General features: G+C 38.5%; 2 protein-coding genes and 1 pseudogene across 3 annotated transcripts; 2 read left to right on the forward strand and 1 right to left on the reverse strand.

Moving 5' to 3' along the window:
* Positions 1-8,598: 8,598 nt before the first annotated feature.
* Positions 8,599-10,869, forward strand: LOC144997470 (hydroxyproline-rich glycoprotein family protein). Of its 2 annotated transcripts, none has more exons than XM_078957382.1 (2): positions 8,599-8,830; positions 9,513-10,869. In XM_078957382.1, exon 2 carries the CDS (start codon positions 9,540-9,542, stop codon positions 10,722-10,724), a length of 1,185 nt encoding a protein of 394 aa, XP_078813508.1. In that variant the 5' UTR covers positions 8,599-8,830; positions 9,513-9,539; the 3' UTR covers positions 10,725-10,869. The 2 variants fall into 2 exon arrangements, with proteins under 2 accessions (XP_078813508.1, XP_078813507.1); XM_078957381.1 differs by having other exon boundaries at positions 9,519-10,869.
* Positions 10,870-11,911: 1,042 nt separating this feature from the next.
* On the reverse strand, positions 11,912-16,328 carry LOC145045845 (glycerol kinase-like). The gene is made up of 4 exons (XM_078994148.1): positions 16,073-16,328; positions 15,765-15,986; positions 14,667-15,633; positions 11,912-12,468 (listed from the first exon to the last, which is right to left on the reverse strand). The coding sequence occupies exons 1-4, from the start codon at positions 16,204-16,206 to the stop codon at positions 12,223-12,225; spliced, it is 1,569 nt and encodes a 522-aa protein (XP_078850274.1). The 5' UTR covers positions 16,207-16,328; the 3' UTR covers positions 11,912-12,222.
* Positions 16,329-18,648: 2,320 nt separating this feature from the next.
* Positions 18,649-19,525, forward strand: LOC145045852 (triphosphate tunnel metalloenzyme 3 pseudogene; annotated as a pseudogene).
* The last annotated feature ends 200 nt before the right edge of the window (positions 19,526-19,725 follow it).

Raw genomic sequence — 19,725 nt, forward strand, 5'->3', positions numbered from 1 at the left:
CCCGTACTACTGAAGACACCAGAACAGTGAGCGGCCCAAGTAAGAATCCTTAGGGAATTGGAGGACGAGTAGGGTTGCGTTATCGAGTGCGAGTGTGCTGGATCGAGTCTCTAATATTTTTATGTTCTATTTCTGAGGCATCATGGTTGGGACACGTCACAGACCTGAGGCGAGCGGTGTGAGTGACGAGGAGCTTCGTCAGATGATCCACGATGAGGTGGCTGCGGCGATCAGGGCCGAGATTCCGGAGATGTTTGGGTCTATCAAGACCACACTGTTGGAGACTTTTGATGAGCGGTACGCCGCGGTGAATGAGGCCGTAGCCGCTGCAGCTACAATAGTTGTGGCTGCTGCCAGACCTCAGGGAGGTGACTCGTTGTTGTTCTGGGAGTTCAGCAACACGAAGCCACCCGAGTTTGATGGGACGCAGGATCAGATCGTTGCGATGAGATGGATTGCTAACATTGAGGGATGCTTCTATACGTGTTCATGTCCGGAGCATCTGAGGGTACGGTTCGCTTTGAACCAACTTCTCTTAGGAGCGAAGGATTGGTGGAAGTTCGTGACAGCGAACTTCACTCTTACAGAGATTTCAACGGTGACCTGGGAGAGGTTCACCATCATGTTTAGAGACGAGTATCTTCCCCCCAGTGGAGAGGGAACGGCTAGTTCAGGAGTTCTTGACCCTCAAGCAAGGTAATGATTCGGTTACTGTGGTCACCCGGAAGTTTCATGAGAGGGCGATGTTCTGCCCTGAGCAGGTGTCTTCTGAGCAGGCATGGATGAGCCGGTATTTGGGTATTTTGAGGAGGGATATTCGTGAGAATGTGTCGAACTCGACATACCGGACATTTGCTGAGCTCCAGGAAAATGCTCGGAAGAGGGAGATTGAGTTGGAGACTCAGGCCAGGGAGGAGGCCGAGTCTCAGAGGATGGATCGGCGGCCGGCACAGTCTCAGTCGGCAGCCAAGCGGACCAATTCCGTTGAACCGAGGACTGGAGGGCAGAAGAGCCGCACTTGCGGGAAGTGCGGCAAGGGTCATGAAGGGGTCTGTCGATCGGGTGCTTGCTACAAATGTGGCAAGGAGGGGCATATCGCCAGGGATTGCCCCAAGGGATTTATGGTTTGCTTCCATTGCAACCAGACCAGCCATCGGAAGGCTGAGTGTCCTCATCTACACCAGGGATCTGCGCCTGCTGCTAGGGTTACCGAGATTCGACCGGCGAAGGCCGAGGCTACGAAGGCTCGTGGGAGAGCTTTCCAGTTGACTGCGGAGGAGGTCCGTGTGGTGCCCGATGTCGTGGCTGGAATGTATTCTTTCGTATATTTACTTTTATGTTGAGATATTGTGCTTATATTATGATATCCGTAGGTACTTTTCTTGTGAATTTTGTACCTGCCTTGGTGTTATTTTACTCGGGTGCGAGTCGGTCTTTTGTATCTTTGGCTTTTAGTCAGCACATTAGTATTAGTCGAGAGGTGATGAGTCGACCCCTGAGAGTTTCCATAGATGATGAGAGAGCTGTGTATGCCACCGAGGTGATTCGAGGATGTGTACTCGAGATTTTTGGCGTCAAGTTCCCGATCGATCTAGTTCCTATCGCGATGGGAGATGTCTGTGTCATTGTGGGCATGGACTGGTTGAGTAAGTTTGGAGCGGTTATTGACTGCGAGAGACAGCTGGTGACCATACGAGATCCTAGTGGGGGAGTTCTTACCGTGTACGGCGAGGGTACATGTTCTGGGTCGGCGTTTTGTTCGGCTGCCAGGGCGAGACAGAGTTTGCAGCAAGGCTGCCGTGGATTTGTAGCCTATGTGATGGACACACGAGTTGCCGCGGGGAGGCCAAGTTCGATTGACAAGGTCCCGATAGTGTGAGAGTTTCCGGATGTTTTTCCCGAGGAACTGTCGGGCGTGCCTCCGGAAAGATAAGTAGAGTTCCGTATCGATTTGGTTTCGGGAGCAGCACCTATCGCCAAGGCGCCTTATCACCTCATGCTGCCAGAGATGCAGGAGTTATCCTCGCAGCTTCAGGAGCTGTTGGGGATGGGGTTTATTCGACCGAGTAGCTCACCTTGGGGAGCGCCGATCCTTTTTTTAAGTAGAAGGATGGTTCACACCGGATGTGTATTGATTACCGGGAGTTGAACAAGTTGACGATCATGAACTGGTATCCGTTGCCGAGGATCGATGATCTGTTCGATCAGTTGCAGGGGGCATCTTGGTTTTCCAAGATAGACTTAAGGTCGGGTTATCATCAGATGAGGGTTCGAGATGAAGATATCCAGAAGACTGCATTCAGAACTTGTTATGGGCATTATGAGTTTGTGGTGATGCCTTTTGGGCTCACCAATTCCCCAACTACATTCATGGATCTCATGAACAGGGTGTGCAGGCCGATGCTAGATCGGTCGGTGATCGTATTCATTGGTGATATTTTGGTATATTTTAGGTCTAGAGAGCAGCATGAGGAGCATTTGAGGGAGATCCTTGGAGTTCTGAGATCGGAGAGGTTGTATGCCAAATTCTCCAAGTGCGAGTTCTGGTTACGAGAGGTATAATTCTTGGGACATCTCGTCAACCAGAATGAGATATTAGTCGATCCGGCCAAGATTAAGGCGGTCGTGAGGTGGGAGGTGCCGAGATCACCCACCGAGATCAGGAGCTTTCTGGGATTGGCTGGCTATTATCGGAGATTTATTAGGGATTTCTCCAAGATCGCCGTGCCACTTACCAAGATGACCCGAAAGGGTGTTGCATTTTCATGAAGTCCGGAGCAGCAGTCTTCATTTGAGACACTTCACCAGAAGTTGCGTGAAGCCCCGGTGCTCGCACTACCGGAAGGGATGGAGGATTTTGTGGTGTACTGTGGTGCATCGATATCTGGGTTGGGGGAAGTGCTTATGCAAAGGGGGCATGTGATAGCGTATGCATCGAGGCAGCTGAAGCCTCATGAGTCGAGATATCCCACCCACAATCTGGAGCCGGGGGTTGTGGTGTTTTCCCTCAAGATCTAGTGTCACTATCTGTATGGGGTTCGGTGTACCATATATACGGACCACAAGAGTCTGAAGTACTTGATGGATCAGCCCAACTTGAATATGCGACATAGGAGATGGTTAGATGTGGTGAAGGACTTATGATTGTGAGATCATGTACCACCCGGGCAAGGCTAATGTCGTAGCCGATGCTTTGAGCCGTAGGGCGGAGAGCACCCCGATTCGAAACGTTTATATGAGGTTGAAAATGATGACTCCAGTGTTGGACACCATTCGAGGGGCCCAGGCCGAGGCTGTGAGACCAGAAAACCAAAAGAGGGAGCGAGTTGTCGGGCAGGTATCGGAGTTCGTTACCGATAGCCGGAGACTTATGACATTTCAGGGGCGGATTTGGGTACCGTTTGTGGGCGGGATGCGTACCATTTTGATGGAAGAGGCACACCGATCGAAGTTCTCGATCCATCCCGGGGCCACTAAGATGTATCTGGACCTAAAGAAGGAGTATTGGTGGCCTTGTATGAAAAGGGATGTTGCATGGTTCGTTAAGAGGTGCCTAACCTGTCACCGGGTCAAGGCCAAGCACCAGAAACCGCATAGTAAGTTGCAACTGTTAGAGGTTCCCGAGTGGAAGTGGGAATAGATTGCTATGGACTTTATCACTAAATTGTCAAGGACTGCGAGGGGTGTCGATACGATTTGGGTGATTATAGACCGGTTGACGAAGAGCGCTCACTTCCTTGCCATTAGCGAGAGCTCTTCTGCGGAGAAGCTGGCAGAATTGTATGTGAGAGAGGTGGTCTTGCGGCATGAAGTTCCGATCTCGATTGTCTCGGATTGAGATGTGCATTTCACTTCCAGGTTCTGGAAAAAATTTCATGAGGAGTTGGGTACGCAGCTGCATTTTAGTACAGCATATCACCCACAGACTGACGGACAGAGCGAGCGGACAATTCAGACACTTGAGGATATGCTCCGAGCATGTGTTCTAGATTTTGGCGGGAGTTGGGACACATATTTGCCCTTGGCAAAGTTTTCATACAACAACAGCCATCATTCGAGCATTGGTATGCCACCCTTTGAGCTATTGTATGGGAGGAGGTGTCGGACCCCCATTTGCTGGGGAGAGGTGGGGCAACGTGTAATGGGTAGTACGAAGATCGTGCTTTAGATGACTGAGAAGATACAGTAAGTCAGGCAGAGGTTGTTGACCGCTCAGAGTCATCAGAAGAGTTATGCGGACAGACGTCGGTCCGAGCTCGAGTTTCAAGTCGGTGACTTCGTATTCTTAAGGGTCTCTCCTTGGAAAGGAGTGATCCGATTCAGGAAGAGGGGCAAGTTGGGGCCTCGATATATTGGACCTTTCTGGTTAATCGCGAGGGTAGGCAGGGTAGCCTACGGTTTGGAGCTACCTGTGGAGTTGGGTCAGATTCACGACACTTTTCACGTGTCGCAGTTGAGAAAGTGTATAGCCGATGAGTCGGCAGTGGTACCATTAGAGGATATTCAGGTGGACGTAGGCCTGAACTATGTTGAGAGACCGGTGGCAATTAGGGATCGGAAGGTCAAGGTTCTGAGGAACAACAAAGTGCCTCTGGTGCAGGTGCAGTGGCAGTATAGGAAGGGGTCAGAGCTGACTTGGGAGCCGGAACGCGAGATGCGTGAGCAGCATCCAGAGTTGTTTGCAGAATGAGACTTCAAGGGCGAAGTTTGATTCTAGTGGGGGAGAATTGTAACATCTAGAATCCCAGGTATATTATTCTAATATTTTATTTTTGGAATAAGTGAAGGAACTCGGTGAGTTGATGCTTAGACTCGTCGAGTAGGGTCACGGTTGATCATCCAGGTTCGCGTTGGACTCGGCGAGTCTACGATGTTTAATGAAACCCTAATCCTCCGGGGGTTGGAGCCTATTTAAGGGCACTCTTAGCCTTCCATTGCGGCTACCAGTCCCTTGAGACCACCCTAAGTGAGATAGATCATTTGGGAGGAAGGAGAAGCCATATTTGACCTTTCTATCCTTGGTTTAGCAAGAAGAAGGTGATCAAGAGCAAGAGAAGAATGAAGGAGGTGTGGTTCTAGTGGTTTCTGAGTTCATAGACTTCAACTTGAGGTATTTATTCGGATCTTCTTCAGTTTTGGTATTGATACCTAGAGTTAGGGTTTTCTAACCACCTTTGGGAATGTTTATGTGGACCAATTGGTCCCTTATCAAGTTTATGCTTTGGATATGGACCCAAAGAGGTCCAAAGACCTTAACCCTTGGAGCTTTATGAGTTATCTTGGGAATTATGAGCTTAGGATGCCATTTTTGGGCTAAAATCTCCAAGTGTTACCATCTAGATGATATATGAGTGTCAAGGTCTAGACTTTACGTGTTTATTATGCTTGGGAAGGACAAATGTATGGATTGGAGGAATAGATCTGACCTCAGGAGGTCAATAGAGTTTGTGCATGGTATGTACTCGCCGAGTTGTTCTTGAGATTCGGCGAGTTGAGTCGGGGTAGCCCTACGATTCTTACCTGGGGAGTCGTCGAGTTAAGTGATGGACTCGACGTGTTTAATGGGACTAAAGAGTTAAGTGGACACAGGTGGACTCACCGAGTTGCCCAAGTGCACTCGCCGAATCGGGTCAAAGTTTGACTGTTGACTTTGAAGGTTTGGTCAACAACGAGGGCCTTTGAGCCAAAGGAGGGGTAAAATGGTCTTTTAACCTTCTGAGGGAGCTTAGAGAAAGTAGAGTCTAGTTCGGAGAGTTATATTTATGAGAATATTACTTTATGTGTTTAGGCGGAGGCTAGATCGTATTTCTACTGAGTCGGTGATTTACTAAGATATCTGAGGTGAGTCTTCTCACTAGACTGTACCTGGAAGGGTACCTATGTGTGACTGGAAGGTCTGGTATGCTATAAGATATATGCATTGTATGTGATTAGTTACCCGTTTTGTATGTGTTATGTACGCTATGCTTGATATGGGCCAGAAGGCATTATGTTATGGGTCGGAAGGCATTATGATGTAGACCGGAAGGTCAGGGAGTTATGGACCGGAAGGTCGACACGGGAGGGACCGGAAGGTTTACCGGGTTGGGACGGAAGTCTCCTGAGACACATGGACCGGAAGGTCATGGCCTGGAAGGGCGTATGTGTGTAGGTGGTATATTAGGGAACTCACTAAGCATTTATGCTTAAAGTTGTTGTGTTATGTGTTTCAGGTACCAGCGAGGACCGTGGGAAGGCGCTGTCGTGATTCGTACATACTAGAGAAAGGATTTGATTTTTTTTGTGATCTTGGGATACGATATGTTTTGATAATTATTGTTGGATGATTTTGGAAATATTTTATGTGAAAATGGTTGTGATCAAAAAATGAAAATTTTGTTTTGAAAATTACGTTGTTACACATGACTTACTTTAGTTTTTTTAGAGGACAAAAATGTCAAAGTTAGATTATTATGATTTTAACCATATTTTTGAATTCGGATGCACTGATTAATGTATACATTTGTTGACTCCATACCTTCCTAATTTAGCTATGTTTAAACTAATGAATATAGTCATTTTGATTAATATATGCATTTGTTGTATATATTCAATTATGTCTTCTATGTTATCATTGACATTATGGATTAATGTATGTAATTTGCCTTAGGTTTTCTTAGCTATGTTTAAACTAATGAATATAGTCATTTTGATTAATATACCTTGCAATTAGAGCCATATGTGAACAATTCATCTTTGTTTGATTCCATTCTTGTGTTTCTTTGTCTCTCTCAATTAGAGACCATTTTGGCCTTTTTTCCCATGATGGGATTATGGGGTCTTTCATGAGAGACATATGTCCTTTTAAATGGTGTTGTATTTCCTATTTTAGAAAATCATATTTTTTAAATCTTTGTACTTGGTCCAACCTCTTGCTAATTTTCTTTTAAGAATGTATTTTCCTGTTAAAATTTTTATTTATATGGTAACATAACAGTGGAGATTGTTAGCAATTTGCATATCACTAACACCCTCCCCCCCAGTAAAAAAAAAACGTTATGTGATTTTAGAATTGTTGTTTTGTGTATGTGATCATTTTCGTTCGCTATACTATCTTTTCTTTTATGGTGTTGTGCTCTGGTTAGCTTGTATTCATGACAAATAACAATAAATTAGGAAAACAGAAAAAAAAGTTAGAGCTTTCTATATCTTAACAAGATATGGGTTGTAATGATTGCTCATCCTATTACCGCTTGAACTATGTAATTCATTTAATTTCTCCAGTAGTGCATAGTATCAAAATCCAGTAGTGCATAATATCAAAATGAACAAAAGAATGCAATTAATGTGCATTTAGGTGATCAGTTCTTGAATCACTAAAAAAATATTTTTTTTTGTTACTTTTAACCATGTAGGATATAAAAAACTTTACTTTTAAAATAACGGAATAATTCAAAAACATTAATGGCAAAAAATGACTTATTAATGGAATAAACTTAAAATATTGTTGATTTAATTAAAAGTGGATAGATTGTGTAAAAATAAAAGTTTATTGCTTTCTAAATGTATTCTAAACATTCACCGTGTAAAAGAAACTATCCTTTGTAGAAACTAATTTCTGAAAAAAAACAATACCCACCCGTCGCTTGGTGCGGGTAAACGGCCAGTATATATATATATATATATATATATATATATATATATATATATATATATATATATATATATATATATATATATATATATATATATATATATATATATATATAAGATCCAATTGTCATTCAAATTTTTTTCATTCGACCTAGGGCATCAATATTATGAATGCAAATTTTCGACACCATATAATACACGACACAAACCCGACACGTAAATAAATGAGTTTGTGTTAAGTTTATGACATTCTAAGAGCATAACCGGTTTATTACATAGGTTTTGTTAAGATTGACTAATAGTTTCCCGAGTGATCTACAAACCTATTTATTTTATTAGATTTAAAAAAAAACATATTTATTAATTAAAGGAGCAAGGAGCAAAGCAAATACTAATATGAAACTTCTCACATCAAATAAGCTTGAAGTTTTTTTTTCTTCTCCGGTGAACAAGTTTTTGTTTTCATGGTTTCTTATCAGTTTTGCCCTAAACCGAAATTAAGATTCACACATCAAAACATCAACATTTGACGAACAACGAGTCAACATAAATGGCGGTTGGCTCCTCTCAATGCATCCATCGGTTATGCATTGACGCAGTACACACCCCTCCTAACTCTTATCATCGGTGTCTTCAGCCCTCACGTCAGTATGTATCTATCTACACTGTCTTTCTCTGTGTTTTATGATAAACTCTTAATTCAGATTTTTAGAAACCATAAGTCTCATTTTGAAATAGATTCAGATATATTTTCAACTATTGATTCTATTTTTATGTGTAATTGAGTTATGAAACAGACTATTGTGATTCAACTATTTAAACTATGTATTTCTGACGTCCAAAAGCCCTACAACCTGAGGGTTTTAGCTAAGCTTACAATTTATTTAAAAAAAAAAACGAAAAAAAAGTTTTTGAATAAGAACCTTTTACAAACAACACCTTATAGCTGTTTGAGATGTCTAATAAGTCATTTATGATATCAAAACTTCGTATTTCACCGGACCAATATATCCCTTGACCTAAACCCTATACATCGACACAAACATACGCCTCAATTGCTGTTCTCAATCAAGCCCTCCGATCGTTGCCTCCTCAAGCAAGCCCTCCCATGTGAAGCCACCGGCAGGAGACCGTCGCCGTTAGTCATCTACTCCCCTGTGAAGCCACCGGCCGGAGACCGCCGCACCCAACAGCTAAGGTTCGTTTTTGTTCAATTTTTCCTGCTATCGATTTTTTCTCCTGCTGTCGAGCCCTCCCTTGATGTCGATTTGTTTTTCCCTAGCTTTCATTCTTCCTTCTTTTCCATGGTTTCTGTTAGATTGTTTTCTTGATTCTATCAATTGATGCATAACAAACTCATAAAAGAGCTGTAAAATAGAAAGTCGTTTACCTTTTTGAATGTGAAATGTGAATTGATTTTGAATGAAATACCGATGAGTTATATTCCGTAACAGTTTTTCTATTCGATTGCTCATTATGTGAGTTTGAAGGATTGCAAACTCTAATTTTTCTGTTCTGTAACAGTTTGCTTGCATATGTGTTTGTGCTTCGATTTTCAATCGAACCTAGATGTTATTCTTAAGATGCTTATGTGATAATTGGAACAATTTGAAAGTGTATGTACACTTTTAATAAGCTTAGCCAAACACCCTCCTAATCCCCCATTTGATCATATTCCTTCTGCAACCAAACCCATCTCCCCCTCCAGATCCTTCCATTTACTGTGGGAATTGCATCGAATTATATTGGTACAAAATACATGAATTTTCTCTTTGGCATGATGATTTCCTGAACTCATATTATGTAGACTGCATTATTATCTGATCTTAAACCTTTTTATTTATTTTTTTATTAAATCTTCTTTGTGTTGGTTTTGTAAGAAACAGATTCATAAAGAAAGTCCAAAAATGCTACAAAACGTACCTCACCAGATGATACAATCTCCCGCTAGGCTAGGCCTCCCAAACCCTAATTCACCATCTTTACAAACCCCAGCCCCTCCAAAATTCACCTCACAAATCCCACAATCACACCCACCAAACCTCCACCCAAATCTACAAACAACCCCCACCTCCCTAACCCTCCTCCCCCTCCTTCCACCACTCCAAAGAGCCCAATCAATTCTCTTAAGAATGTCATCCCTCACAACAAAACTCTTTGATGTCTCCCCAAACCAAACCCAATGGCTCACCACATTCCGTGGTTCATTTCCCACATTCCTTTCCACCCAAACCCAAGCCCCAACCGATTCCATTCCCACCACCACCAAAGAAATCATCTCCCTTTTTACAACTCTTCAATCCCAACTCTTCGAATCCGTAACCGAACTCCAAGAAATCCTCGACCTCCAAGACGCCAAACAAAAAATTACCCGCGAAATCCGATCCAAAGATTCCGCAATTCTCGCGTTTGCTAACAAACTTAAAGAATCCGAACGTGTTCTCGACATGTTAGTCGATGATTATTCCGATTATCGCCGTTTAAAACGATCCAAAGTTGAAGAAAATGAAGAAGATTCAAATACAACAACAGTTGCCACACATTTAAACTTAAACGATATTTTATCTTACGCGCATAGAATAAGTTACACAACGTTTGCTCCACCTGAGTTTGGGGCCGGGACGGCCCCCTTGCGGGGGGCGTTGCCCCCCGCACCTCAGGAGGAGCAGATGCGTGCTTCACAGTTGTACTTATTTGCTGACATGGATGTGGGGCTACCGAAATCCGATAAGGAGAAATTTACGATTGAGCCCTTGGCTGAAAATGTGTTGGAGGGTAATTTGGCGATTAAGGATATGCTTCCTACGAATATTGTGGTGCCGTCTGGGTGGAAGCCGGGGATGCCGGTGCAGTTGCCGACGGATCTACCGATTCTTCCACCGGCTGGATGGAAGCCGGGGGATCCGGTGGCTTTGCCACCGTTGGATTCGGTTGCTGTTGCTCCTAGGATTGAGGAGCAACAGCAACCGGTCCATGTTCCTGGGTATGGGAAGGGACCGCAACCGATACAGGTTCGGCATGTGCAACTTGATATTGATGATGATAGTGATACTGAGTACAGTAGTGATGATAGTTCTGATGATGAAGATTGATATCCAGCTAGTTTCTAGTTTTGTTTCAATCATTGTCGAGTTTAGGTTTTTCTTCTTATAAAAATGCTCATGGTATGTAATAATGTATCAAGAATGTGTGTTTAGTGGATGGAATGTAATGGAAATTGTTATTCATTGGTTGTCATGTTTCTGTTGTCTAAAGCCACATCCATTCCATGTTTGCAAAAAAAAAAAAATGTTGATATAGAAATCTTGAGTTTTCCAATTATAATATAGTAAATTTTATGACTTGACTTCTACCTTGATCAGCTTTTCTCCATCAAAATTGAAATAGTTATGTGTGTATGATAAGTATGTATGTATATGACAGTTAAGTATGTGTATAACTGTAAGTAGAACAGATGACAGCAAGCTGCAATTAATGCCTAAATTCATACTAAACATATTTTGTACACTAATTTGATTTTATTTAAGGTGCTAAAATGGCAGCTGCACTTTTAGAGTACACTTATTCAATGTTTATTTATAGGATATTTGGGAAATAAATTTTTGAAAAGAAGCACCGTGGAGTAAAAGTTGTGATTATTTTAAAGCATTTCTTAACACAGTGTGTATATATATATATATATATATATATATATATATATATATATATATATATATATATATATATATATATATATATATATATATATATATATATATATATATATATATATATATTTGAACCATGCATGAAATCATTTCCTGTTTTACTCATCTCTAATGTGATTGAGATATATATGTTATGTAAGGTAATCGAACATCAATATTTGGTATCTGTATATCCATCAAAAACCAATAAAATGACACTAATTAAAACAGTTTTACACAAATATATACCTGCAGTTCACTTTAAATAAAGATTAACGAACATCAATAGGCACAAATTTGCAAATTCCTAGCATTGGTTGAAGCTATATGATTATTACAAGTTTCATCGAGCTTACCCCGCTTGAACATTTCTTTGATTCAAAATGATGAGTTGATAACTTGATATTAGTGATTACTCATAAGCAAAAAAATATAAAAATAAAGAAATTAAAAAGGTAGATTTGATACTGCTTATGGATTTTTCAGGTTAACTTTGCTATAATTGTTAAAACTGTAACTAAATTGCTATTATAAGGTAAAATTTTGAAACATGTTGTGTGTATTTATAAAATACTTGAAAATACCCGTTTCATAGGAAAAAAAATCATCAACCGCATCTTTTACTGATCTAATTTACCATGACCATTAACCGTAAAGAATTACCACACACTCGCGAAAAATCAAACTTACATCTTATTTTCAACTCAACATGGAGCATTTTACAAAGCTCCTGTTTATCACTGTTGACTCCAAGAAGTGCAGTGAAACTTTTTGTTGCATCCTCAAATTTTTAGTACTTGATTCTTATTGGGTATTATCTACCAACACATTAACCTATGAAGACCAATGGAGAAGTATCTTTACTTAAAATAATAAGAGAGAAACTAATGCTAACAATATTGTACTAGAGGGACAAATCAGCCAAGTCAAAAGTTCTTTCCACAGCTTTGATCCAAGAAGCCACTTTCTTCTTCCTCAACTCCTCATTCAAAACAGGACTAAATGTCTTATCTTTCTTCATTCTTTCCTCATTTGAAAATACATCTTTTTCACTCCAAACTCCAACCGCTAAACCAGCTGCGTAAGCCGCTCCAAGTGCAGTTGTCTCTATGTCACCCGGCCTCACCACCCGTATACCCAATATATCAGACTAAAAAAAAAAATGTAATAAATACTTCTGACCAATATGCTTTACTTTTTTTACCCAAAAAAATATAGGAAAATTACTAACCTAACCAAATTAATTAATGATTTATCATTTTTTAGCCAAAATTTAGGACTTATTACAAAATAGCCATCGAAACCGTATGTGATTAAAATGGCCTATTGTTTCGCAAATTTACCTATTGTTTTGATTTTAGTATATAAGGAACTTTTTTTTTTCATTTTTCATTACGAAACCGTAGACGAAAAAATGATCTACTGTTTCCTCTGAGAAGTCTACTGTTTCCCAAAGAATAGATTAAAAATGATCTACTGTTCGTCTAAAAACCACCTACGGTTTTGGGTTTTCTTTTTTTTTTCTTTATTTTATTTTATTTTTTATTTTGACTACTAATTCATGTATTTTGATTACTATATCGTACCTAGTATATATTAAAAGAAAAATATATTTTAGAGTAATAGTTAGTGTTTTTTTTTTCATCTAAAAAAAACATAGGTTTTGAACGAAACAATAGACCATTTTTAATCTACTTTTTGGGAAACAATAGACCATTTTTTCGTCTACGGTTTCGTAATGTAAAATAAAAAAAAAAAAATCCTTATATACTAAAATCAAATCAGTAGGTAAATAAACAAAACAGTAAGTCATTTTAACCACCTATGGTTTTGATGACTATTTTGTAATAGTGCTAAATTTTAAATTTTGACTAAATAGATTAAACTGCACAAATGGTCCCTGTGGTTTACTCAAAATTACCACTTTGGTCCAAAAAAGTTTGGACTAGCACCAAAGGTCTAAAGTTTTCATTTTGTTGCTTGTTTGGTCCAATCTGTCTTGATTTTTTTTAAATGAAGGATTTTCCCCTGTTATATGATTTTCTCTATTTTCTTATTTGTTTTTTTTTTCAGACTTAAAAAACATAAAAAATTAAAAAATTAAAATAAATCTCTCTCTCTCTCTCTCTCTCTCTCTCTCTCTCTCTCCCCTTCTTCATTTGTTCTTCAAGGTTCTTCAAGGTTCTCAAGAACACCTTATCGTCGACTCCACCACCATGGTCGCCGTCAGCCACCACTACCTTCAACTCCACCTTAAGCACATATCATCTCTGCTACCACCATCCATCTGTAAACCTTGCTTTGATCTTGTCGTCATTGTCCATATTTGCAAACCTTCATTTTTATGGCGATCTGAAAAAATCCGCTGCAACTCGACAAAGCTCCAGATCCGTAAACCACCGTTCTTCCGGCGAGCCTCATCTATCTCCATCTTTCGCCGCTTCATCAGCAAACCCTAGCGATTTGGTGACGACGTTCCAGAGAAGACGAAGGGCGGCGGTGACTTAGGGTTTTTAGAAAACCCTAATAGGTTATTCTTGTTTCAACGCCGCTATCATCTATCGAAAACCCTAGCTCCGTCATCTTCATCAGCAAACCCTAGCGCTGGTATGTGTTGAACGACGCCCTTACCTTCGTCTCTCCAGATCCGGCGAGAAAAAAGAGAAGTGGGTGACGAACAGATCTGCTGGTTAATTTCTTATTCTTTTTTTTTTGGCAGATTTGGTGATGCTAGTGGTTTGGTGGCCATTATGTGTTGATGACAATCGATGGTGTTTCAATGGTGGTGTGATGATCTGATGGAGAAAATGATGGGTTGTAGGGTTGTGTTTTTGGGTTGTGTCTTGTGGTAGTATAAGGTGGAATGGTGGTTTGATGATGGTCACGGTGGTGGGAATGGAGACGGAGAAGGGTGGTTTTGGGTGGTGATAGAAGATGAAAGGTTCAACTGAGGTTGAAGGTTGGTGAAAGTAATGAATACTAAGGGTATGTGTGTGTGTGTGAGAGAGAGAGAGAGATTATTTTTATTTTTATTTTATTATATATATATATATATATATATATATATATATATATATATATATATATATATATATTAAATCTGAAAATCATAAAAACAATTAAGAAAATAAAGAAAATCATATAACAAGAGCAAATCAATCATTTAAAAAAAAATCAAGACAGATTGGACTAAATAAATAACAAAATAAAAACTTTAAACCTGATAGTTCAAACTTTTTTTTTTTTTTTTTTTGACAAAAATGATAATTTTAAGTAAACCACATAGACCATTTTTGCAGTTTAGTAGTCTAAAAAATATAAGTCATTAATGAATGAATTTGAATATACCTGAAACTGCATAAGCATGGTGTTAATAGTGGCCCCACCATCAACCCTAAGAGAAAACTCCCCTTTTTCATTCCTCCCTTCATTTCTGTGACCTACATCTTTACGCATCGAACCCAACACATCTTTCACCTGAAAACACATACTTTCAAGAACAGCTCGAGCGATATGACATTTATTTGTGAACCGAGTAATCCCAATAATAACCCCTCGAGCATCTTCACGCCACCATGGTGCAAAAAGCCCATTGAAAGCAGGGACAAAGTAGACCCCACCAGTCGATTCAACCTTTGAAGCTAAATCTTCAATCTCTTTCGCACTGCTTATAATTCCAAGACTGTCCCTCAGCCATTGCACCGCAGCTCCGGCGATGGCGATTGAACCTTCTAGGGCATAGTTTGTGGGCGCATCCTTCCCGAGCTTGAAGGCTAAAGTCGTCAGTAACCCATGTTGCGATTTGATTACTTCCTCACCGGTGTTCAACAGTATGAAAGCGCCGGTTCCGTAAGTGCATTTCGCATGCCCTTTTTTACAGGCTTGCCCTAGCATCGCTGCGTGTTGGTCGCCTAAACAACCGGAAATCGGAACTCCGGTGAACGGCCATCCTTTTCCGACGCGACCGATGACCTCGGAGTTGCTGATGATCTTTGGGAGGATGGATGAAGGAATCTTGAGAGTTTCTAATGTGGGTTTGTCCCAATTTAAGGTTTTGATGTTCATTAGCATTGTTCGGGATGCGTTTGACACGTCGGTGACGTGGATGCCGTTGTTTATGCCTCCGGTTAAGTTCCAGATTAACCAGGAATCAATGGTTCCAAACAATGCGTCGCCTTTTTCTGCAGCTTCTTTCACCTTCTTCACATTCTCCAGAAGCCATAACAGTTTCATCGCGCTGAAATACGTGCTTATTGGCAACCCACATGTTTCCAGAAAATGGGTTCTTCCACCTGATAACTTTTTCTCCAATTCGCTGATACAAAATCGAATCCGGTTTTAAAAACGTTGAATTCATGACGTGCAAAAAGGGATGATTTTTTTTACTGTTATTATTCAAGGATACGAATTGTAAAAATGATTTGGGAAGAGATGATGAGAAGGAACCTGCAAATGGAGCTGGTTCGTATATCCATCCAGACGAGTGCATTGTAAAGAGGAATTCCGGTGGATTTGCTCCAAACAACGGTGGTTTCTCTCTGGTTCGTGATTCCGATTGCTCTGAGGCCATTGTCAATGTTGTATCCATTAGCGGTGGCTTTGTCTATGGTCTTTGATACGCATATTCTCACACTTTCGAGAATCTCCATAGGATCATGCTCCACCCATCTATCATCGTTACGAGTTATCAGGCATAAAAATCGAAAATTAAAGACGAAAGAAAAACGAAGAAGAATAGTTTGATTTGATTTTACCCTGCATGTGGGCAGAATTGAGTGAACTCGATTTGGTGGGATCCGATGATTTCAGCTTTCTTATTGTAGAGGATGAATCTTGTGCTTGTTGTTCCTTGATCTATCGATCCAATAAACGTCTCCTCTTTAGCCATTTCGTTTGTTGATCGAGATTTCACCAATTCTGGGAATTGGAATGAGGTTTGTTGGGTTGGTTTTTATGGGGGAGTCTGTTTCTTCCAAATCCCAACAGATTATTGCGACTATTGTTACACTAGTCTACTACACGCTTAAAAAATTAATCATATATTTGCAAACAAATTATTTTAAAAGATAGTTACATGTTCTGTTTGTAATTAGATAATTTTATATAATAGTTTGAAGATATAAACAACGATTTTTATATCTAGATTAGTGATTAAATGATTAAGCTGTATTATGAAATATAACATTTTGAAAAAATGAAAAAAATAATAATATAGACAATCTATGATGAATATAACATTTTTTTAAATTTAAAATTAAAAAAATAAGATAATATAGGAAATATGCATGAACACTCTTGCATAGATCTAAATCATATAATTTTTATAAGAATATAATAAAATATACAAAAAAAAAAAATAGAAATATTGTATAATTAGACCAATCAATATTTATTCATATATTTTAACTAAATGTATTAAACATCAATTTCTATAATATTCAATTTATTAGTCTCATTTATCTTACTTTGTTTATTAGCATAAGCATGTCAAAGGAAATTAAGTTGCTTCTTTGAAACATAAATTTTAAAAAATCAAGTATACAAGGATAAATATCTAAGAAACCAGTAAATATAAAAATCACATACTATGCCAATATTTGCAAAAAAGTTGAATAGCAAGCTATTGACTTCATCACACTTTTTCTCACCAAATATATGGAAATTTTAAAAAAAGTTAATAAAAATCAAATACAAGTAGTCAATGATCAAAATGATTAAAAACTTCAACTGATATTATCAAATGAACTATCAAGTGATATTATCATTTACTAAATAAAAAGTATGTTGTTATTTCATATATTTAAACATTATTATAAGTATGCATCGTAATAGAAAGGTTACAAATAATTAAATCTTTGGTAAATGATAAACAAATTTCTTCCAAAACATTCTAGAATAAGCACCAATGTTACTCACCATATGCAAGCTTGCAAAGCCAAAAGAAAAGGTGATCTTTCATCAAATAAATAATAAAAAGTAATAGACAAACATGAAAATAAATTATAAAAAATCATTAAAAGCATATATTTCTAAAAAACAAACTATTATAATTGCACAACACATGTTCAATTAAACAAATAAAAAAAAAAAATGAAATCATCTTCACATCCAAACGGAGACCGCTTGAAAAAAAATGAATGATAAAAGTATTATAAAAATATCATTAGCATTTGCATAGTAATGTAGCCTTTCTTAATTTCATTATTCTTAAATAAAGACCAAAAACCCTCGTTATAAAACTATAATGAATTGAAACTGTATATAAAATCAAGATGCCAAAACTGTAATTTTAATGTTAAGTCAAGACCAAATTACAATATACTCTTTTAGGCTTTTACTTAATATTATTTTTCCAATGTTATATAGTATCACTCCAACCATTCCTTTATAACAAAAACTATATTTCAACCATCATTTGATAGAGCTTAGGGACCAAAACTATAATTTTAGTACTAACTGAGTATAAATTAAAGATAAAATTTAAAATCATATTTACCTTCTTTCCTTCAGAGAAGCAATATATATTAAATGTTTTACCAGGTAAGGGTTTTTTTTTTTTTTTTCATTGCCATCTATATTGCACAATCGTATCACTTTTAAGAATTAATATGCGATTAAAGTTTAAAAAAAAAAAAACTTATATCTAACACATCATATTTCAATCTGCCCATTTCCATAATTGGGAGTTCTTTATTCCCAGTTATCCATTACATATATAAATTTATAAACAAATTATTACAAATAAATAAATTTTAAAATATAATTAAAATATTACAAAATGTATCATTTTTTCCTATATCTAGATTGTTTTCTTTTCCTTAGGTTGTTTTTCAAATTGAACACACCTGTCATGTCATGCTTTGTCTGGAATAAAACATTTCAAACAAAGTAAAAATATTTTTTGGACTAATTTCGGAATGGATTCTCGACAAAAATTTCGGAATATGAACAGTACTCTGGAATGCTTAATTCTGGAGAACTGCTCATATTCCAGATCAAAATTTCGAATTTTGGGAAAAAAAAATAAATTTCGAAATTTCAAGAACAAGTCCGAAATTTAAAAAACAATTCCGGAATTTTAAGAAAAATAAATTTTTTTCTTAATTTAAGAAACAATTAAAAAAACATAAAAATATGAACTATATTAATATGAGTGCATGAAATTAAACATTTTTTTGAAAAACAATTACATTAAACAAAATATACCATTCGAAATCCTAAAATAAACAAAATAATTTCTTTGAAAAAAAAAACTGAAAAAGATAAACAGTACTTTAGAATATAAATTTTGGTATTCCAAAAAAATAATTATATTTTTAACTATCGGAAATACGTTTGGATTGATGTGTCGCGATGTCGCGTTGGATCAAGAATAATCTTCCAAGACTCTCTTCGATATCACAAATCACCCACAGTCACAGCAACCCCTCCGCCTCCCCCTCCACGATTATGGAAGTGGAAGTAAAGCTCCGGTTGCCGGATTCCACCGCCCATCAGAAACTTTCCGATGTACTCTCACCTTACCACACCAAAACCCACCTCCAACAAAACCTTTTCTTCGACACCGCATCACTCTCCCTCGCCACCACTCACCTCGCCGCCCTCCGCCTCCGCTTCTACGACCTCGACTCCCAAGCCATCCTCTCCCTCAAAGCCAAACCCGTTATTTCCGCCGGAATCAGTCGCATAGAGGAGGAAGAAGAGTCCCTAGACCCCTCCCTCGCCCGCGCTTGCGCCGCGGAGCCATGGCGGTTCTCCACCATCGAGAAATCCAGAATCTTGAAGAGAGTGAATGAGGAGTTCGGGGTTGATCTAATGGAACTCGTGTCTCTTGGAGGGTTTAGAAATGTGAGAGCTGTTCATAAGTGGAATGGTTTGAAATTGGAATTGGATGAAACTCAATTTGATTTTGGGGTTAATTATGAGATTGAATGCGAGAGTGATGATCCTGATGAAGCTAAATTGATGCTGGAAGAGTTGCTTAATCAAAATGGGATTAGTTTTTCTTATTCCCAGGTCTCCAAATTCGCCATTTTTAGATCAGGGAAGCTGCCTGAATTCAAGTAGGCCTTACCATATACTCTTCTTTGAAATTGTTTTTCTTAGAGTTGTTGGGCATGTAAATCTAAATTATTGTATCTGGTGAATCTTGAAATATGATGTATGCTTGAGATACAATTGATTCAATTCAAGTAATTTTGAGGCTATTGAGTTTGATGGTTTAGAAGTTGTAAACCAAATTGTCATGGAAAAAAAAAATGTAATGATAAAATTCGATTGTCTGCTTTGAAACCGTTCAAGAGGCATATTTGATTGGACAACTCTTTTCTAAATTTTTATGTGAAAGTAGAAGCAAATTTTTTTTTTTTATGGATTGGGTAAAAGGGACAAATTGTAATTGGGTTTG

This window comes from Lactuca saligna, chromosome 5 (genome assembly GCF_052625555.1).
Source record: "Lactuca saligna cultivar CGN05327 chromosome 5, ASM5262555v1, whole genome shotgun sequence".
Classification (NCBI taxonomy): Eukaryota; Viridiplantae; Streptophyta; class Magnoliopsida; order Asterales; family Asteraceae; genus Lactuca; species Lactuca saligna.

What these genes read in the sequence shown, in the direction of transcription:
- LOC145045845 (XM_078994148.1), bottom strand. Translation starts at nt 16,206, where the DNA reads ATGGCTAAAGAGGAGACGTTTATTGGATCGATAGATCAAGGAACAACA. An exon ending in CGAACCAGCTCCATTTGCAG is followed by an intron (nt 15,634 to 15,764) that starts GTTCCTTCTCAT and finishes ATTTTGTATCAG; the next exon opens with CGAATTGGAGAAAAAGTTAT. An exon ending in CCATGCTTATGCAGTTTCAG is followed by an intron (nt 12,469 to 14,666) that starts GTATATTCAAAT and finishes TTTTTTTTTTAG; the next exon opens with TCTGATATATTGGGTATACG.
- LOC144997470 (XM_078957382.1), top strand. Translation starts at nt 9,540, where the DNA reads ATGCTACAAAACGTACCTCACCAGATGATACAATCTCCCGCTAGGCTA.